The 15,619-nt window shown below is 41.0% G+C and overlaps 1 protein-coding gene across 5 annotated transcripts in view; it reads left to right on the top strand.

The window, feature by feature from the left end:
* Nucleotides 1–15,619, top strand: part of drp2 (dystrophin related protein 2) — a 241,583-nt gene that overhangs the window by 133,384 nt on the left and 92,580 nt on the right. For all 5 annotated transcript variants that reach the window (XM_077532096.1, XM_077532093.1, XM_077532094.1 and 2 more), the window contains one exon: nt 13,664–13,820. In XM_077532096.1, the coding sequence (XP_077388222.1) occupies nt 13,664–13,820 (157 nt within the window). The remainder of the gene's footprint in view (nt 1–13,663; nt 13,821–15,619) is intronic.

The following is a 15,619-nucleotide window of genomic DNA, read 5'->3' as shown; positions in this document are numbered from 1 at the left end:
GGGACATTTTTGCTATAATTATAGTTTTTATAATTATAGTTTTGCAAATGTAAAACGTAGTTTCGGTTAGTTTTTAAAGAGCATTTTCATTTTTATTTTATTCCGATAACAAAAATGTTTTTTGAATTTTAGCTTTAGTTATTTTGTTAGTTTTCGTTAACTACAATAACCTTGGTTCTGAATTATGGTCAAATTCAGGTTACATCATCACCATCGGAATGGAAACGGTCATACAGCGCTACAAACAAAAACGTCATTTTCAAATGTCGTAACCCACGGTAAACTTCCAAATTAAGGTCATCAATTTTAGTACTTTTTTTTTTTAATTCATGCCACCACACTCATTCAAATGTTATATATCATTTGTACCTGACTCCAGCTCATGCTTTATTGTTTTCTGGCGCGCCCACACGCTTGACTTCTAAGACCCCACTTATGGAATAAATCTGGTTTGTTGCCAAGGTTTTGATGCTACATGTGCGCATTGTCTCGGAGGATGAGTAATCGGAAAGATGCGTCAAAAAGAGTTGGCTTGTGGCAGTGAGTCACTCTCATTCACGACGGCAGACAAAACGGTTAGTTGCCGCTCGCTCTCGACGCCTTGTTTGGAATTGGCGAGAAATCGTCTTTTTTCTTCGCAGCCCGTTTGAGTCGAGCCGCTTCCATCGGTGTTGAATAAACACGCTTGTGTTCTTTCTCGTCAAACTGATTGCCATGCTAAAGTCGTTCCTGTGTGGCAAGGTTGACTGATGACGAACAGCATGTGTGGCTTTTATTCATACGAGTCCCACGCGTCGTGATTAACAATTTATCTTTGCATGTCATTTGCTTATTTTTACATGTTAATTTTCTCATGATGCTCGTTTTAGAGCCGCCACCATTCTGCGCCGATGTAATATTTTTTTAATTTTTTATTATGGATTCCCTTTGGCCATCAGCTGTGGTAGCTGCGCAAACATTTTTCAGTTGTGAATTGCGAAAAAAACCAAAAAAAAACACCATAGTGAGTGTTGTTGTCACCAGGGTTTGTATAGTTTTTACTTCGTTTTGAGTTTTGTTTTATAAATGTAGTTAGTTTTAATTAGTTTTCAGATTGGTTCTGTTAGTATTTATTAGATTTAGTTGTTTAATAAATGCTGAGTTTTAGTTTAGTTTTAGTTAGTGTCAGGCTTACCTGTTTGACATCTATTAAACACGACACAAAAAGGAGAGTAGACACTCAGTTCAGGGCTCGCGAGGTGAGAGGAGAGGAACTGACTGATACAATTCACTTCTGCACTCTGAAGATTCCTCTCCTCACCCTCTCTATTTATTTGGTTTTCCACGCCCATTTCACGTCCCTAGTTACATGGGCGTTCCAACCCTAAAAATGCAAATGCAAGGGTTAATTGGAACACAGTGTACTTGTTTGTCTATGTGTTGTGCATGTGAGGGGAAGATTGCTGAGTACGTGTGGTCAAGTTTGCAATCATTTCTTAACAGAAAACAGGCGACCTCAGCAGACTGGCTCGAACCATTCTGCTGCTTTAGATGTTGTGGTTCTTCAGTTTTTTTTAGTTATCTTCAACTAGCCAGGCTATGTGAATGTGAACAGAGAAAAGCATTCTTCATTGCAAGCAGAAGCAGTTCTTTATTGCAGGAAAGGTATGATAACTTATTATTTACAATTATTCCTACAGTTAGTTTCAGTTTTAGTTTTTTTGTTGTTTTTTTTAAATGTGTATTACTTGTGCGCAATATTTAAAAACACCATGGGAGCGACGTCATCTGAAGGTGCTTTTTTATTGGCTGCTGCGAGATGACGTCACTTCTGAGTGACACTCTCAAACGTCCTTATTCTGGAGTCGGTGTAAAATGTCGTAACACATCCCGCTACTGGAAATTATCCAGTTGACGTCAAACATTTGAAAGAAAATATTAAAGATGTCATTTAAATTACAAAATGTACGGACTGAAGTTGTAAAGGGCAGCACGGTGGGCTGAGTGGTTAGCACGTCCGCCTCCCAGTACTGAGGACGCAAGATCGAGACCAGGCTTCGACCTTCCTGGGTGGAGTTTGCATGTTCTTCCCGTGCCTGCGTGGGTCTTCTCCGGGTACTCCGGTCTCCTCCCACATTCCAAAGACATGCCTGGCAGGTTAATTGGGTGCTCCAAATTGGCCCTAGGTGTGCTTGTGAGAGTGGATAGTTGTTCGACTATGTGTGCCCTGCGATTGGCTGGCAACCAGTTCAGGGTGTACCCCGCCTACTGCCCGAATCCACCTGGGATAGGCTCCAGCACCCCCGTGACTCTAGTGAGGAGCAAGCGGTTAAGAAAATGACTAAATGATCAAATATTGTCAGTTTAGATTGTTCATGTGTTACTATTATCATTAAGACCAAACCGAAGCAAACTTTGTTAGCGCTGCTGTACTGACGTTATGCGCGAAGGCGCTTCAGTCTATTTTTTTTTCCCACTCTTACTCTTAAAGTATTATGCTTTTATATTTTTTGCTTTATTTACGTTTTTACAATTTTAGTCCATAAATTTTGTTATTTTGAACAATTGTATTTCCGGACATGGTTGTTCGTCTCTGTGTGCCCTGCGATTGGTTGGCAACCAGTCCAGGGTGTCCCCCGCCTACTGCCCAGAGCCAGCTGAGATAGGCGCCAGCAGCCCCCGCGACCCTTGTGAGGAATAAGCGGTCAAGAAAATGGATGGATGGATGGATGGATGTATTTCCGGACAATCCTGTCCGATATAATCTGGCAGCCCGATCACATCTTACACCGACACCAGTTAATATCAAAATAAATCTACTTAAAAGTCACATTTAACATCATCCCCAAAGGCTCATGCGTTAAATGAATTACCAAACACTAAAACGAAGGACATTTTTGCAAATGATATTTAGTTTTAGTTTTGTAAACATAAAATGGAGTTTCAGTTAGTTTTTAAAAAGCATTTTCATTTTTATTTTATTTTGTTAACGAAATTGTTTTTTTGGATTTCAATTTTAGTCTTTTCGTGAGTTTTAGTGAACAAAAATAACCTTGGCTGTGACTCAGCAAAATGAATTTGCCACAAATCACAGGAAGGCGGCGGCGGCGGCGTGAAAGAGACGCTTCAGGCCAGTCATGGCTTCCACTCCTAATGCACAACAAAGCACCGTTTCCCAAAAACTAGTCCTTATCCTCACCAACGTAATCGTGTTCTCTATCGTTTGTCAAAAGGAGGAAATGTTCCATTTGGTGTGATGACACACGACAATTGCCGAGCGATTTTACAAATAGAGAGGCGGCGACGGGGACTTGCACATGTGGACGCAGGCAAGCGTGGCACTACTGCTGCTGCTGCTGTTTTTTATACACAATCAAGTCGAGCATGAAAAAGGCCAGTCAGCGCTGTTGCCTTGAATGATCTGCAGCCAGCTGACAGTTACAATAATAGTGGCAAAACCTTACAGGTTGTTTTCAAACCGTGAAACTCCCACAATGGGTTCCCCATGCTACATTTCACAGACCCTCGGGGGGTCTGTGAAATGTAGTTTGGGGGTTTCCAAAAAATTATTTGCAATACATTGTGATATGGTATCATAAAAAGCGCGCGTAGTTGTATTTTTTTTTACATCCACTTGTGGAAATAGGAATTTCTTCCCTTGACTTCAGTACCATATTTTGACTTTCTTTTCATAAAATATGACTCTTGATCCTGTTCGTGTGAAGGGCGGGTACAACAGCAGTAATAAAGTACCAGTAGTAGTTATACCTGTTGAACAAAAGGCAATTTCTTCTCTCGAGAATAGTCCTACATTTTAGCGAATAAAGACGCCTTACCTAAAATAATCTGACACGCAACAATGAAATTGTATTTTTTTTAGAGGTTCATTTGTTCAAATATGATTTTCCCACTTTAAAGTTTGACCTTAACATCTTACCATTATGCATTTTTCTTTATAATATAATCAATCGTATATCAGATTAAAAGACATTAAACTTTTGACTCTATCGCACAGTATTCTTGTAAAATTACAACTATTTATCTTGACAAAATATGACTCGTAAAGATTACAACTTTGTTTTTTATTTTTTTTTGCACTAGGGAAGAAGTTATTTCTCACTGAGGTGCATGTTTTGTTGGATTGGCCATCGCAAATTGTATGCAGTAAATTCCACAAACCATAAATGTCATTTCAAGAGGCATTCAATCCATCGTCAAATTTCTCATTAAAAACAGATCGTTTATTGTATAATAAAATCAAAACGTATGTAATTACACTTCGAGACCGACAAGCTGGAAAGCGCTGAACGTTCCGTTCCTTCTTTTAGTTCCCCTGCTTGGCCTCAAAATGGAGTGCCTACCAATAAGTACAAACATTGATTTTGTCATTGAATGTCTTGTGAGCTCCCCGCACCAAGTGATACCATTCTAATGTTTCACAAATCTTGCATCATGAGTGAGACAATAATGCTTTTTGAAAGTGTGCTTACAGAATAGACTGCCGATTGTCTCGTGCGAGGGAACGATTTCCTTGAGTTTGAACACATTTCATCAGTGCGGCGACGGGAGGCGAGAACATGTGACGCATGGTGACACAGCACACTCAATATGAATAGATGTGGTGCAAATGTTCTGCTCGAGTAAGAAAGTGTCACTCAAGTGTTGTTATGCTGTTTTTTTTTTGTTTCTTTTTAAGATTTAAAAGAATTTTCAAGAAGGACGGTCTAAATCAGTGGGGATTCTATCTGGCCTTTTATTGCGGGCAGTCTAAGGCACACCTGTGCACCTAATCATGGTGTCTAATCTGCATCATGATACGGCACACTGGTGGGATGGATTGTCTCGGCAAAGGAGAAGTGCTCACTATCACAGATTTACATTTGAGAGAAATGGCGATATTGTGTATGCGGTAAAGGTTTTTTTTAGATCTTTGAGTTCATCTCATTAAAAAAAATAAAAATAGGAGCAAAAACAAGTGTTGCGTTTATATTTTTGTGGAGTGAATGAATTCAGCAGCAAAATCCAACCGTTTTTAGCCATTTTGCTACTTTCTGTCAACCGAAAATGACATCACAGTTGCTCAGGGCTCTGGTAATAACCAATCATATAGTTCACCTGTTTTCTGAGTTTAGTCATGTGGTGTGCGCAAACTAAGCCACAATTGGTCATAATAAGAGCCCTGAGCAACTTTTGCTAGCAAGTGGTAAAATGGCCGCCTTCTTCCTCTTTAATGACCTATAACCTGGACAACAATTAAAACATCTTTTCAAGAGGCGAAGTGACAAACAACCGCGATTAGATAATGTGTACGATAGCTTCTCGATAACCTTCCAATTAATGTTGGGCTTCCTCTTGTTAACACAGTCTTGCCTTTCTGACTCCTGGCACTGTTTGCCATTTTTCACAAACTTGTGTTCATTTGAGTGAAAAGAAGGCTCGGCGAGAGGGGGGAGGGGAAGAGAAAAGAAGAGCAGAACGGAAAAGGGCTGCGCTCAAAGCCTCCTTTAGCCCCGAGGCAACAGCAGCGAGCTCCTCGCCTAAAACAGCCCAAACTCTGCTTCAGTCTCCTACGCATTAATTAATCATGGAAGCGGGCGAACGCTAAGCTTCTCGCTGTAATCTCTCCGACTGATTGGGGAGTTGAATTTCTATTTGACAATCGTATTTACTTTTGGATGGGAACTGTCAAGCAACGTGGGGGTGGCATGCAAGCGTGCTGTGTTAAACTGCATAGAAAAGGTTGGCCAAGTCACGACACATTTGACATTTCCAGCTCAAAATGATAAGAATTCTCCCCCGCAGCTAGCAGCAGTGATGCGCCGATGCCGCGCTTGCGGGCTCATCTCTGCCGGATCCTTCGCACGCTGCTAATCCCGGAAATGAAAAGGGCCGGGATCTTTCATTACGACAATATTATGGCAATATCAAACTGATCTGAACATGTCTTCCCTTGTGATAGCTTTCCAAGATGTTGCCACTGTTGCTGCGTGTTTAGTGACAAAGTCATCTCTCGGTTGCTCTCAACGTCATATTCTTGTCATTGTTTCTTTTGGCTTCCGGTCAAACCACAACTGGAATGATGTTATCTCGCCATACGCAGCACAATATAGTGATACTCAATTTATCGTGGGGGATATGTTTCAGATCCATCCATAATAGTTGAAAGTCTGTGATATGTAGAGACCATATAAACATGTTTTATTTGTATGGTTTTACCCACTCACTCAGAAAATTAAGGATCGAAATTTTAGCCAAAATCAAACAAAATGCAGCTTGCTAATCAAACAAATTAGCATGGATGTCACTGCCAGTATAAACCTTCAAACAACTTCTGCTTTAACACACACACATTGGACAATACTCAAGCATATTTTATCTGCTTTCTCCCTTTGTCAGAAGGCAATACTTCACATTTACGAGAATTAGAGTGTTGGTGAAATAAATATGGTAGACTTGCTACAGAAGCAGATATCTAGCTAACAAGCTTACTAGCATGCTAACATTACTTAGGTTTCCGCTCTGATGTTTACTTCACAAATTCGGTTACAAGTTTACTAGCATGTTAACATTACTGATGTTTCCGCTCTGATGTTACTTCACAAATTTGCTAACAAGCTTACTAGCATGCTAACATTACTTAGGTTTCCGCTCTGATTTTTACTTCACAAATTCGGTAACAAGTTTACTAGCATGTTAACATTACTGATGTTTCCGCTCTGATGTTACTTCACAAATTCACTAACAAGCTAACTAGCATGCTTACATAAATTCATTACCACCCTGATGTTACTTCACAAAGCAAAGAAGAAGCTACTCATTTTCTGACAAATGAGTGCGTTTATTGTTGTGCTACATTTAATTTCGCCAAATTCAACACTAAATGTAGACAAGTAATTTTGGACGTGCCTGCTCACTGTAAAAACTGAAAGAAAACGATTGCTTAAAAGTCTGCGCTGTTCCAAGGGTGTGAAAATGAACCCGAATATTGCGAGGGTTCATTGTACTTGTTGATATATCCTGCCGTCCTCAGAGCCTGTTTAACGAGTTATTTGTAAATGCACACTGGTGGTGATCTAACTAAATGTTTGCTGGAGCCGTACACTCCTGATTGGATTACCCTGCATGTTAATGTTGTCTAAGCGTGAGTGTTGTTGAGCTCCAGTGTTTGTTGAGGGGGGAAAAAAAAGATTTACACATCAAACAGCCACTTGCTCATTTCAATGACTGTTAACACTGTAGCGTGCTTTAGAGCCAGCAGACCATTCACTGTAGTGCTGCAATAAAAAAAATAAAAAATAAAAAAAATATAAAAAAAAAATCTGTGATGTTTTCTCTCCAGTGCCCAGCTGCAGCAACATGATTTACCCCTTTAAGTAGATACATGTCCCCCGGAGCTAGTGGAGATTGAAAAGGAGCTAAAAAGAAGGGAATTGATGGGACATAAAATCGGCAGATGGCCAGAGAGCCACTGTTAATGAGGAACAATGCCCTGTTTGTTTGTGTGTTGAATGAGAAACACATTGGATCCTTTGCGTGAACACATTCATGCTATTTACTTTGTTGCTGTGTCACAGGAAATAACAATCTAGACATTCAGAAGGGCACAGACCTCCGATGAGGCCCAATAATAAGAATGGGCATTCTATATTATTATAGACGGCATGTTTGAGCATGGCTGAATTTTGTTATTACAAAACATGCCTCATAGAGGACACATCACACTCACCAGTATAACAACGGATTGTATTTGCACCACCAATCCGATGCAGTCTAGCCTTTTCTTGTATCAGATTCAGGACAGAGGTGAAACATTAGTTCGGTTTGGAGTCAATCACTTGGTAAAATTAACTAATGTGAAGCCACAGTAAACACGGGTCATTTTGATTTGTTTTTGTTTGCTTTCTGTCACAAATACAATTTTAAGAGAGCTTCAGATAGTTAAACAAAAAACAGGCGCTAATGCATTTTCAGCTATTTCTTGAATTTGGCAAACAATGAAAAATACCAAAATGAAAACACTCCCAAAGAGCATGGCGAAGACACATAAACTAATAGCATTGTAAGCAACCAATCTGACTATTTCCAGTTCCCGGCCACACAGTGAGGCAATACTATGCACTAGTTGTCATCTCTTTGCTACTAGCACTTCACTTGTAATTACAAATGGAAAAATAACGAAATATGATGTCTTAAATGTACTGTTGTCATTTTAAATGTGCTGCATACTACGGAATATACTGTAATTGCTGGACTATAAGTCGCACCTGATTATAAGCTGCATCCAGTACATTTCTAAAGCAAAAGGCATTTTATACATACATACATAATCCGCATTTGCCCACATTGAAACATGAGATATTTACAAAGAAAGACGGTACGCAGAGTTCAATAATATACCTTAGCTTTTCTTTCCAAACAGTGCCTGTGACGCGGCAGTAACACAGCAGCAATACGGTAGTAACACAGCACTAACAGGGCTGCTTAAAAATAACCTACCGTTAAAAGTCACTGAGACTTCTTGTATTTTCCATGATGAGTGTCTGTTCATGCTCATTTTATTCATGCACAAAGCGTCAAGTTACATTAAACTTTGTCTTCCTCGACACATATATTCCACCTGTCTCACTCTTACCTTTTCTACTCAAGCGTCCCTGGCGGTCGTCAGAAAAAAATGCATATATTAGCCGCATCATTGTATAAGCCGTAGGGTTGAACGCGTGTGAAAAAAATTGCGGCTCATAGTCCGGCAATTACGGTATTACATAAGTAGCTACATACATTTACCCAGAGTTTGTTACTCAGTGAGCAGCAACAAGATATTGGGTTGTCTGCTGATGGATGACCTGACTCAGACACAGCCATGCGAAAGCCTTGCTCTTGTGTATGACTCACAAGTTGTTTGCACAGGCTGTGCGTACAAGTTGGATTATTTTTGTGTGTACGTGTAGTAGTCGCGCCTGTTAGCAGCGCCTCAAAATAATAGTTTCCCTCCATCTCATTCAATTGCATTAGTGAGTAAAACAGTTGGAGCAACAAAAGGCTAACGGCTACTTAGTGTATGTTTACAGGCCACAACACACCTGCAAGATCCCTTAATTTAATAGCAATTTGATTCCTAACAATTGTATTGTGGGAAATTATTCAATTTCACTTAATTGCTTGGAAAATTATTTATGGCCAACAATGCAACTTGACAGGCAGAGCAATTAAATGCCCTGCCACTAGATGGCAGAAGGTACAATTAACGTGCTATAAACATCCATCCATTCTTCCATCCATCCATCCATCCATCCATCCATCCATCCATACATCCATCCATCCATTTTCTTGACTGTTTATTCCTCACAAGGGTCGTGGGGGATGCTGGTGCCTATCTCAGCTGGCTTTGGGCAGTAGGCGGGGTACACCCTGAACTGGTTGCCAGCCAATCGCAGGGCACACAGAGACGAACAACCAACCACACACACAAGCACACCTAGGGACAATTCAGAGCTCCCAATTAACCTGCCATGCATGTCTTTGGAATGTGGGAGGAGACCGGAGTACCCGGAGAAGACCCACGCAGACACGGGGAGAACACGCAAACTCCACCCAGGAAGGCCGGAGCCTGGAATCGAACCGGAGTCCTCAGTACTGAGAGGCGGACGCGCTAACCACTCATCCCGCCCGTGCTACAAACAGTTCCCACTATTTGAACAAGTGCATTCATCAGAATGAGTTGTACTTTTATTTATTTGCGTATTTGCTTCATTGTTGTTCAGTCGAAATAAGTATAAGGCTGGAGACCAATATAGTTGACTTTAAAAAAAATTAAATAGAATACTTGTTCAACCAATAATCTGCATGGACTGTAGGATATATGAATTATAAATACATTTGTATTGTAGGATACATGGAATGTATTTGCATTTTTTGTGTCATGATTGAGGTGTTGTGGTGGACCCAAATGCAGGGAAGCAGGGCAAAGAGACAGAGGTGAAGCCAAAAAGGGATTTAATAGAACAAAACAAGGAGGTAAACGAGGTACTGGTCAGAAACAACAAACAAACTCAGGAAAGGCAAACAAGGCAAACTTGGGAGGAACTATGGGGCAAAAATCCGGCAGCATGTCAGGAGGAAATAACAGTGAATTGACAACGGACATCGGGGAGACAAGAAACTAAATACATACACACTAATTGACACAATTAGACACAGCTGAGCAAGACACAAGAGGCAGAGGATGCTGATTGGTTGACACATGACCATGACTGAACAAAATCAAACTAAGCCAAAATGAAATCTGAGCTATGACACAAGTAACAAAATCAACCCAAACCCAACCCAAGCCATGACATTTTGCACTGGCAAGTACTCATTACAATGATTTGGTGTTTATACTGAATATATTTAAATATTTAACTTACAACCCCTACGTGAATCATTTTATAATATTAAATAAATGAATATCTCCTTGTCAATGCCAATCAAGCGCGAGCCTTGTTATCTTGCTTTTGGCGTACCTAATTATTACCTAATCAATTAATTCTAATCTTTTCATACTTACCCACTCTCTTTCCGTGTACCTTCTTTGCCGCCCTCCAGCTGGCATCTCTGATGTAATTCCGAGTCTCTCGTGTGTGCTCGTGTGTGCCAAATTCAGTTTGCAGAAAATTGCCTTACACTTCCATTTCTCCGCTCGCTAATGTGAACTGAAATGAACCCGTTGATGAACGCTTGCCGACGGTACACGTGGGGGAAAAAAAAAAAAAAAAGCCTCTTTCTGGACTCCTTTACACAGATCTGACGACACACATGCCTCCTCGCCATATCCCATCTTGTACGTCGGTGACATTATTGTGCGCCTAAATTTTATGAATACTAACAAATTCATCTATGTTTATTTTTTTCTGACTGACTTGCATTCTGGCTCATCATGGTAATAGTGCTGGTGAATGGGATGTGAGATCATAATAGTGCCGTAGTGCTGGCTTCTGGTGTGTAACTGAAACACTTGGAAATTTTCACGCCTCTAATGTCTCTTTAATGTCCGTTTATTGCCAGCTGCAGCGCTAAAGCAACACTTTGCTTATTGACGTGACATGCTGGTTGGTGGTAATTAAAGATTCATCCATCCATTTTCTATACCCTCTCTAAGTGTAATTAAAGATAATAATAATATTTTTTTTAAAAAGCACTATTATCATTTTTACTCGCAACAATAGCAAAGTGTCCTCTCAGCTAATGAATTACATACTTATGAATGAATTATTCATCTCAACTACACTATCATTAGCCTGCACCTTCATTTGCATTTCTATTGTCTTTACTAGCTGTATGTAGGATGTAGTCAGTGGACAACAAGGAAGACTTAAGTGATCTCACAACGGCCAAATACACTAAAAAAAAAAAAAAACACTAGTATTACAGTCTTGTTTTTTTCTTATTTTTAATAGTATTAATATGTAATGGACCAAAAATTGATGAACTTTTGGTATTGTAGAAAAAAAAAGTCATAAATGGGAGGGAAAACGTGTTATTTCCCACTTGCATCATATAGTGGTATGTGAGCTCCCTCTAGTGGTATGCAAATGAATCACTGAATTAAATACAAATAAAATTTAAAACATTAACAAGCATCAAGTGTACCGTATCAACAAACATCCGACTGAAGCTTTAGCTATGCAACATCTTAATCTATTTCTAAACAAAAAATAGTATAAGTACTGCTCCTCCCACCTTTCCTGTATAGTACATTTTTATCGATCTTTTGTTATTAAGAGTTATATAACGAGATGTGACACGACTTCTCAAGTTTTGTACATTTTACTATCATCTGCAACTCTAATTTGGTACAGAAAAACTTTTACGCCTGAAGAAAGACAGCACCAATCAAATTTGTCGGTCCAATTTAAAATCACTGTCCAAGTTGGAGACTGTTGCAGTTAGATAAGGGGGCCCGCGTCAACAGGGCTGGGATGTACGAGGTCCAAACGCAAACTTCTGTTTTGCTTTTACTGAAATTCAAGAAATTCAGTGTCATCTCGGCCTCACTGTCCTCCAGATAGGACAGAGGTTAATTAATCTTGCTCTGCAAGCTGAATTCTCGCAGTATTTGTGATTTCACAAACTCCTAAGAATACATCTTGTATTCTTGGGAGTTTGTATTGTATTGTATATTGTCTTGTATTCTTTCCCAAGCAAATCACCGTGGAGCAGATTGATATTGTAAAGAACTCCCTTGACTGAATCAAAATTATCAATCCAGCTCTTGCCAGATTAGACAGAGGTGGCTTTAAGAAGAAAGCTGTAATCTGCATAGCAGTGAAAAGAAATCCCATGATCCCCCAAGATAGAACCCTGTGGCTCACCGTGAGACAGCGTGGCAGAGAAAACACAAAAAGTTCTGTCTGCCAAATACAGTGGAACCTCGGAGTTCGAACGTCTCGGAACTCGTATGAATCGGACTTCGACAAAAAAAAATAATCTGAGAAAAAAATGCCTCAGAGTTTGACGTCTGAACACCCAAGCAAAAGCCAAACGTACCCTTGAATGGGTAGACGAGTCAAGCCGAGCAATGCCGAATGCACACATCACGGTAGTCGAGACGAGGCACTGCTCATTTCGAGCTAGCGTGTGTGATATGGAGGTGCTCCAACGTTCGCAAGTGTGTTTTGGATTTTTCCACATTTTTCTTCGCCAAGGTCCAAAGAAAGACAACAATGCCAGTGGTAGCAAAGAAAAACAGAAAGAACCACCGTGGATTTAATCGACTCGACTTTGAACACTTCACAGGAACGAATTATGTTCATACTCCGAGGTACTAACCTGGCAATAGCCAGATGGATATGCTCTGCAATATCCATCTGGTAGCTCTCCACAGTGATTTGGTCGGGAAAAGGCGGGACATTCTGTACAATAATTCGAGCTGATTGGACGATGCGTCATTCTACACATTTATTTTAACCAATTACGGCCATGGGTGAAAATTTCGTCTTCGTTCTTGTCGAAGGGGGGGAAAGCACAAACATCTTACCAGCTACAAAAGCATGAAGCGCCTCTCGCTGTTCAACATTCAACAAGGAAATGGTGAGTAATTCTGCGAGAACAGAATTAATTGCAGCGTCCGTTCGACCATGTTAGGTTTGTTTATTAGCTCCGGCGTTGGCGCTGGCTTCCTGGTTTCGTCACAGTTGCATATCCTGCCCCCAAACACAATGTCGCTCTGTGATTGGTCAGCGGTTAACTGCTAGAGGAGTACAAGATGTATTGATGATTTCCGGGGTTTGTGAACTCACAAATACTGCGAGAGTTCATCTTGCGAGAGTAAGGTTACCGAGGTACCATCGTAGGATGTAAACCACTAAGCACTACCACTAATGCCCACCTGGTGCTGCAAACGATTCGAGCCAACAGAATGCTGTGGGCCATCAAATCGAATGCTTCAGTCAGGTCCAAAAGAACAAGACACACACCCAGTGTTGTTAGCCACGAGGATGTCATTAAAAACTCCGAACGGGGCTGCGCTATGCTACATCTTAAAGACTACCGGGAAAACCTCCCTGACGTTATGCTTATCCAAGATTGATTTCAACTTGCATGTGCACGACATTTCCCCGAATTTTTTTAAAGTCAGCACACCTTGATCAAGAAGAAGTTGAAGAAAGTAACCAAAATGTTGTTTGGGTGTGTGCGTGGTGTGCAGGGTGCGTATCGAGGCCATCTCGGACAACAGTGGGAAGCTGCAGCTCTCCCTGCAGGAGATCATCGAATGGCTGACAGCGAAGGACGAGGAGCTGTCGGAGCAGCTGCCCATAGGAGGCGACGTGGGGGCCGTGCAGCACCAGAGGGAGTTCCACCAGGTAAGGGCGAATACCTTTTCACACAATCCGTCGACTCGAGTGTCTATCGTGCCTCAAGGGAGGATTCGTGACCGCACTGTGATAGATTTACACATAAATACAGCGAGATGTATTCAGTGGGCGTTCCGGCTTAATAGAAGTGTGGCGGCGAGGACAAGTCCCGCTGAGTGGCCCTTTTCCACTTTTAAGCGCGCTATCTGTTTCCTTAGTGTGAAAATGGATTGAGGGTGTTCCCGGGGTCATGCGCTATGATCTGCGTGATGCGTGTGATTGCGCTGCCATTTATATCTACATTGTCGATGGTAAATTGGTTCCAGTCTAAGACGGATGGTACAGAAGGGGATAAAAAAAAGAATACAATATTATTATCTGTTTAATGTTTTTGCAGAGCAACATCAAGGGGTGAGTCATGATTGTCATGAGTCGGAGTTTCAAGATAGAAGCTTCTCTTATCATAAGATTTGAATGTGTTTATTGTCCAGCGGTCGGCGGAACATTCTCACAATTTGATAACATTAAAAGATATTGCAAGGACATCTTGGTTTTCGACTTTACAAAAATGGGCAGATTAACACTTTATTAAGTAGCTTTTTTGATATAGCACATTTCACAAAACCACAACGTACATCACAGGTTAAACATTTGATAAAATGTCCTTGTACAACAATGGGAAAAATATATCAATCAACTTTTAAATATCATTTTCTTTTGTACAAATATGAATGACCTGACTTAAAAGTTTTTTTTTCTGAGATATCAGCCTTCATTTTTACTTAGACTTTCTGGCAAAAATGTGGGAAGACTGTCATGTTTTGGTTCTTTGGGATTGGGATTTTGTTCTATTTTGGTGTTTTTTGGGGTGTGTTTGTCTGTGGTTGGTGTTTTTGTCATGTATTCCTTGTTTCTTCTCTTGTCTCTTTATGTCTAACCACGTCCAATGAATGTGTCTCCCCTTCCCAGTGTGTGACCAATCACTGCCCTCAGCCACTTGTTTTTCGCCCAGTTGTGTCTCTTTAGGTCATTGGTGTTGGTGTATTTAGTCTGTTGAGTTTTTCCAGTCAGTGTGGGTGCATTGCTGGTGTTATGTGGGTCGTGTTGGGTATCTCGTCAATGAAACTCTGCTGTTTTCTCAAGCTACAGACACTCCCCGTTAAGGCAAGTTCTGTCACGTCACGTCAAGTCCAGTTCTGTCACGTCACGTCAAGTCCAGTTCTGTCACGTCAGGTCCAGTTCTGTCACGTCACGTCAAGTCAAGTTCTGTCACGTCAAGTCCAGTTCTTTCAAGTCAAGTCCAGATCTGCAAAGGCAAGTCAAGTCCAGTTCTGCCAAGTCAAGTCCAGTCCAGTTCTGCCAAGTCAAGTCCAGTCCATTTCTGCCAAGTCAAGTACAGTCCAGTTCTGCCAAGTCAAGTTCAGTCCAGTTCTGCCAAGTCAAGTCAAGTCCAGTTCTGCCAAGTCAAGTCCAGTTCTGTCAAGTCAAGTCCAGTTCTGTCAAGTCCAGTCCTGCCAAGTCAAGTCCAAGGCAGTCCTGCCAAGTCCAGTTCAGGCCCGCCAAGTCCAGTCCAGTCCTGCTAAGTCAAGTCCTGCCAAGTCAAATCACTTTATTAAGTAGCTTTTTTGATATAGCAGTCCTGCCTAAATAGAGTCCAGTCCTGCCAAGTCAAGTCAAGTGAAGTCCAGTCCTGCCGAGTCCAGTCCTGCAAAGTCCAATCATGTCACATCCAGTTCCGTCTAGCCGAAGTCATGGTTTTCCTGCCCACTTGTCAATAAATCAGTCTCCTCAATTTGGGTCCGCATCTC

This window comes from Festucalex cinctus, chromosome 9 (genome assembly GCF_051991245.1).
Source record: "Festucalex cinctus isolate MCC-2025b chromosome 9, RoL_Fcin_1.0, whole genome shotgun sequence".
NCBI lineage: Eukaryota > Metazoa > Chordata > Actinopteri > Syngnathiformes > Syngnathidae > Festucalex > Festucalex cinctus.
Note: the sequence above shows the minus strand (reverse complement) of the source record. Positions and strands in the feature narration are given on the sequence as shown.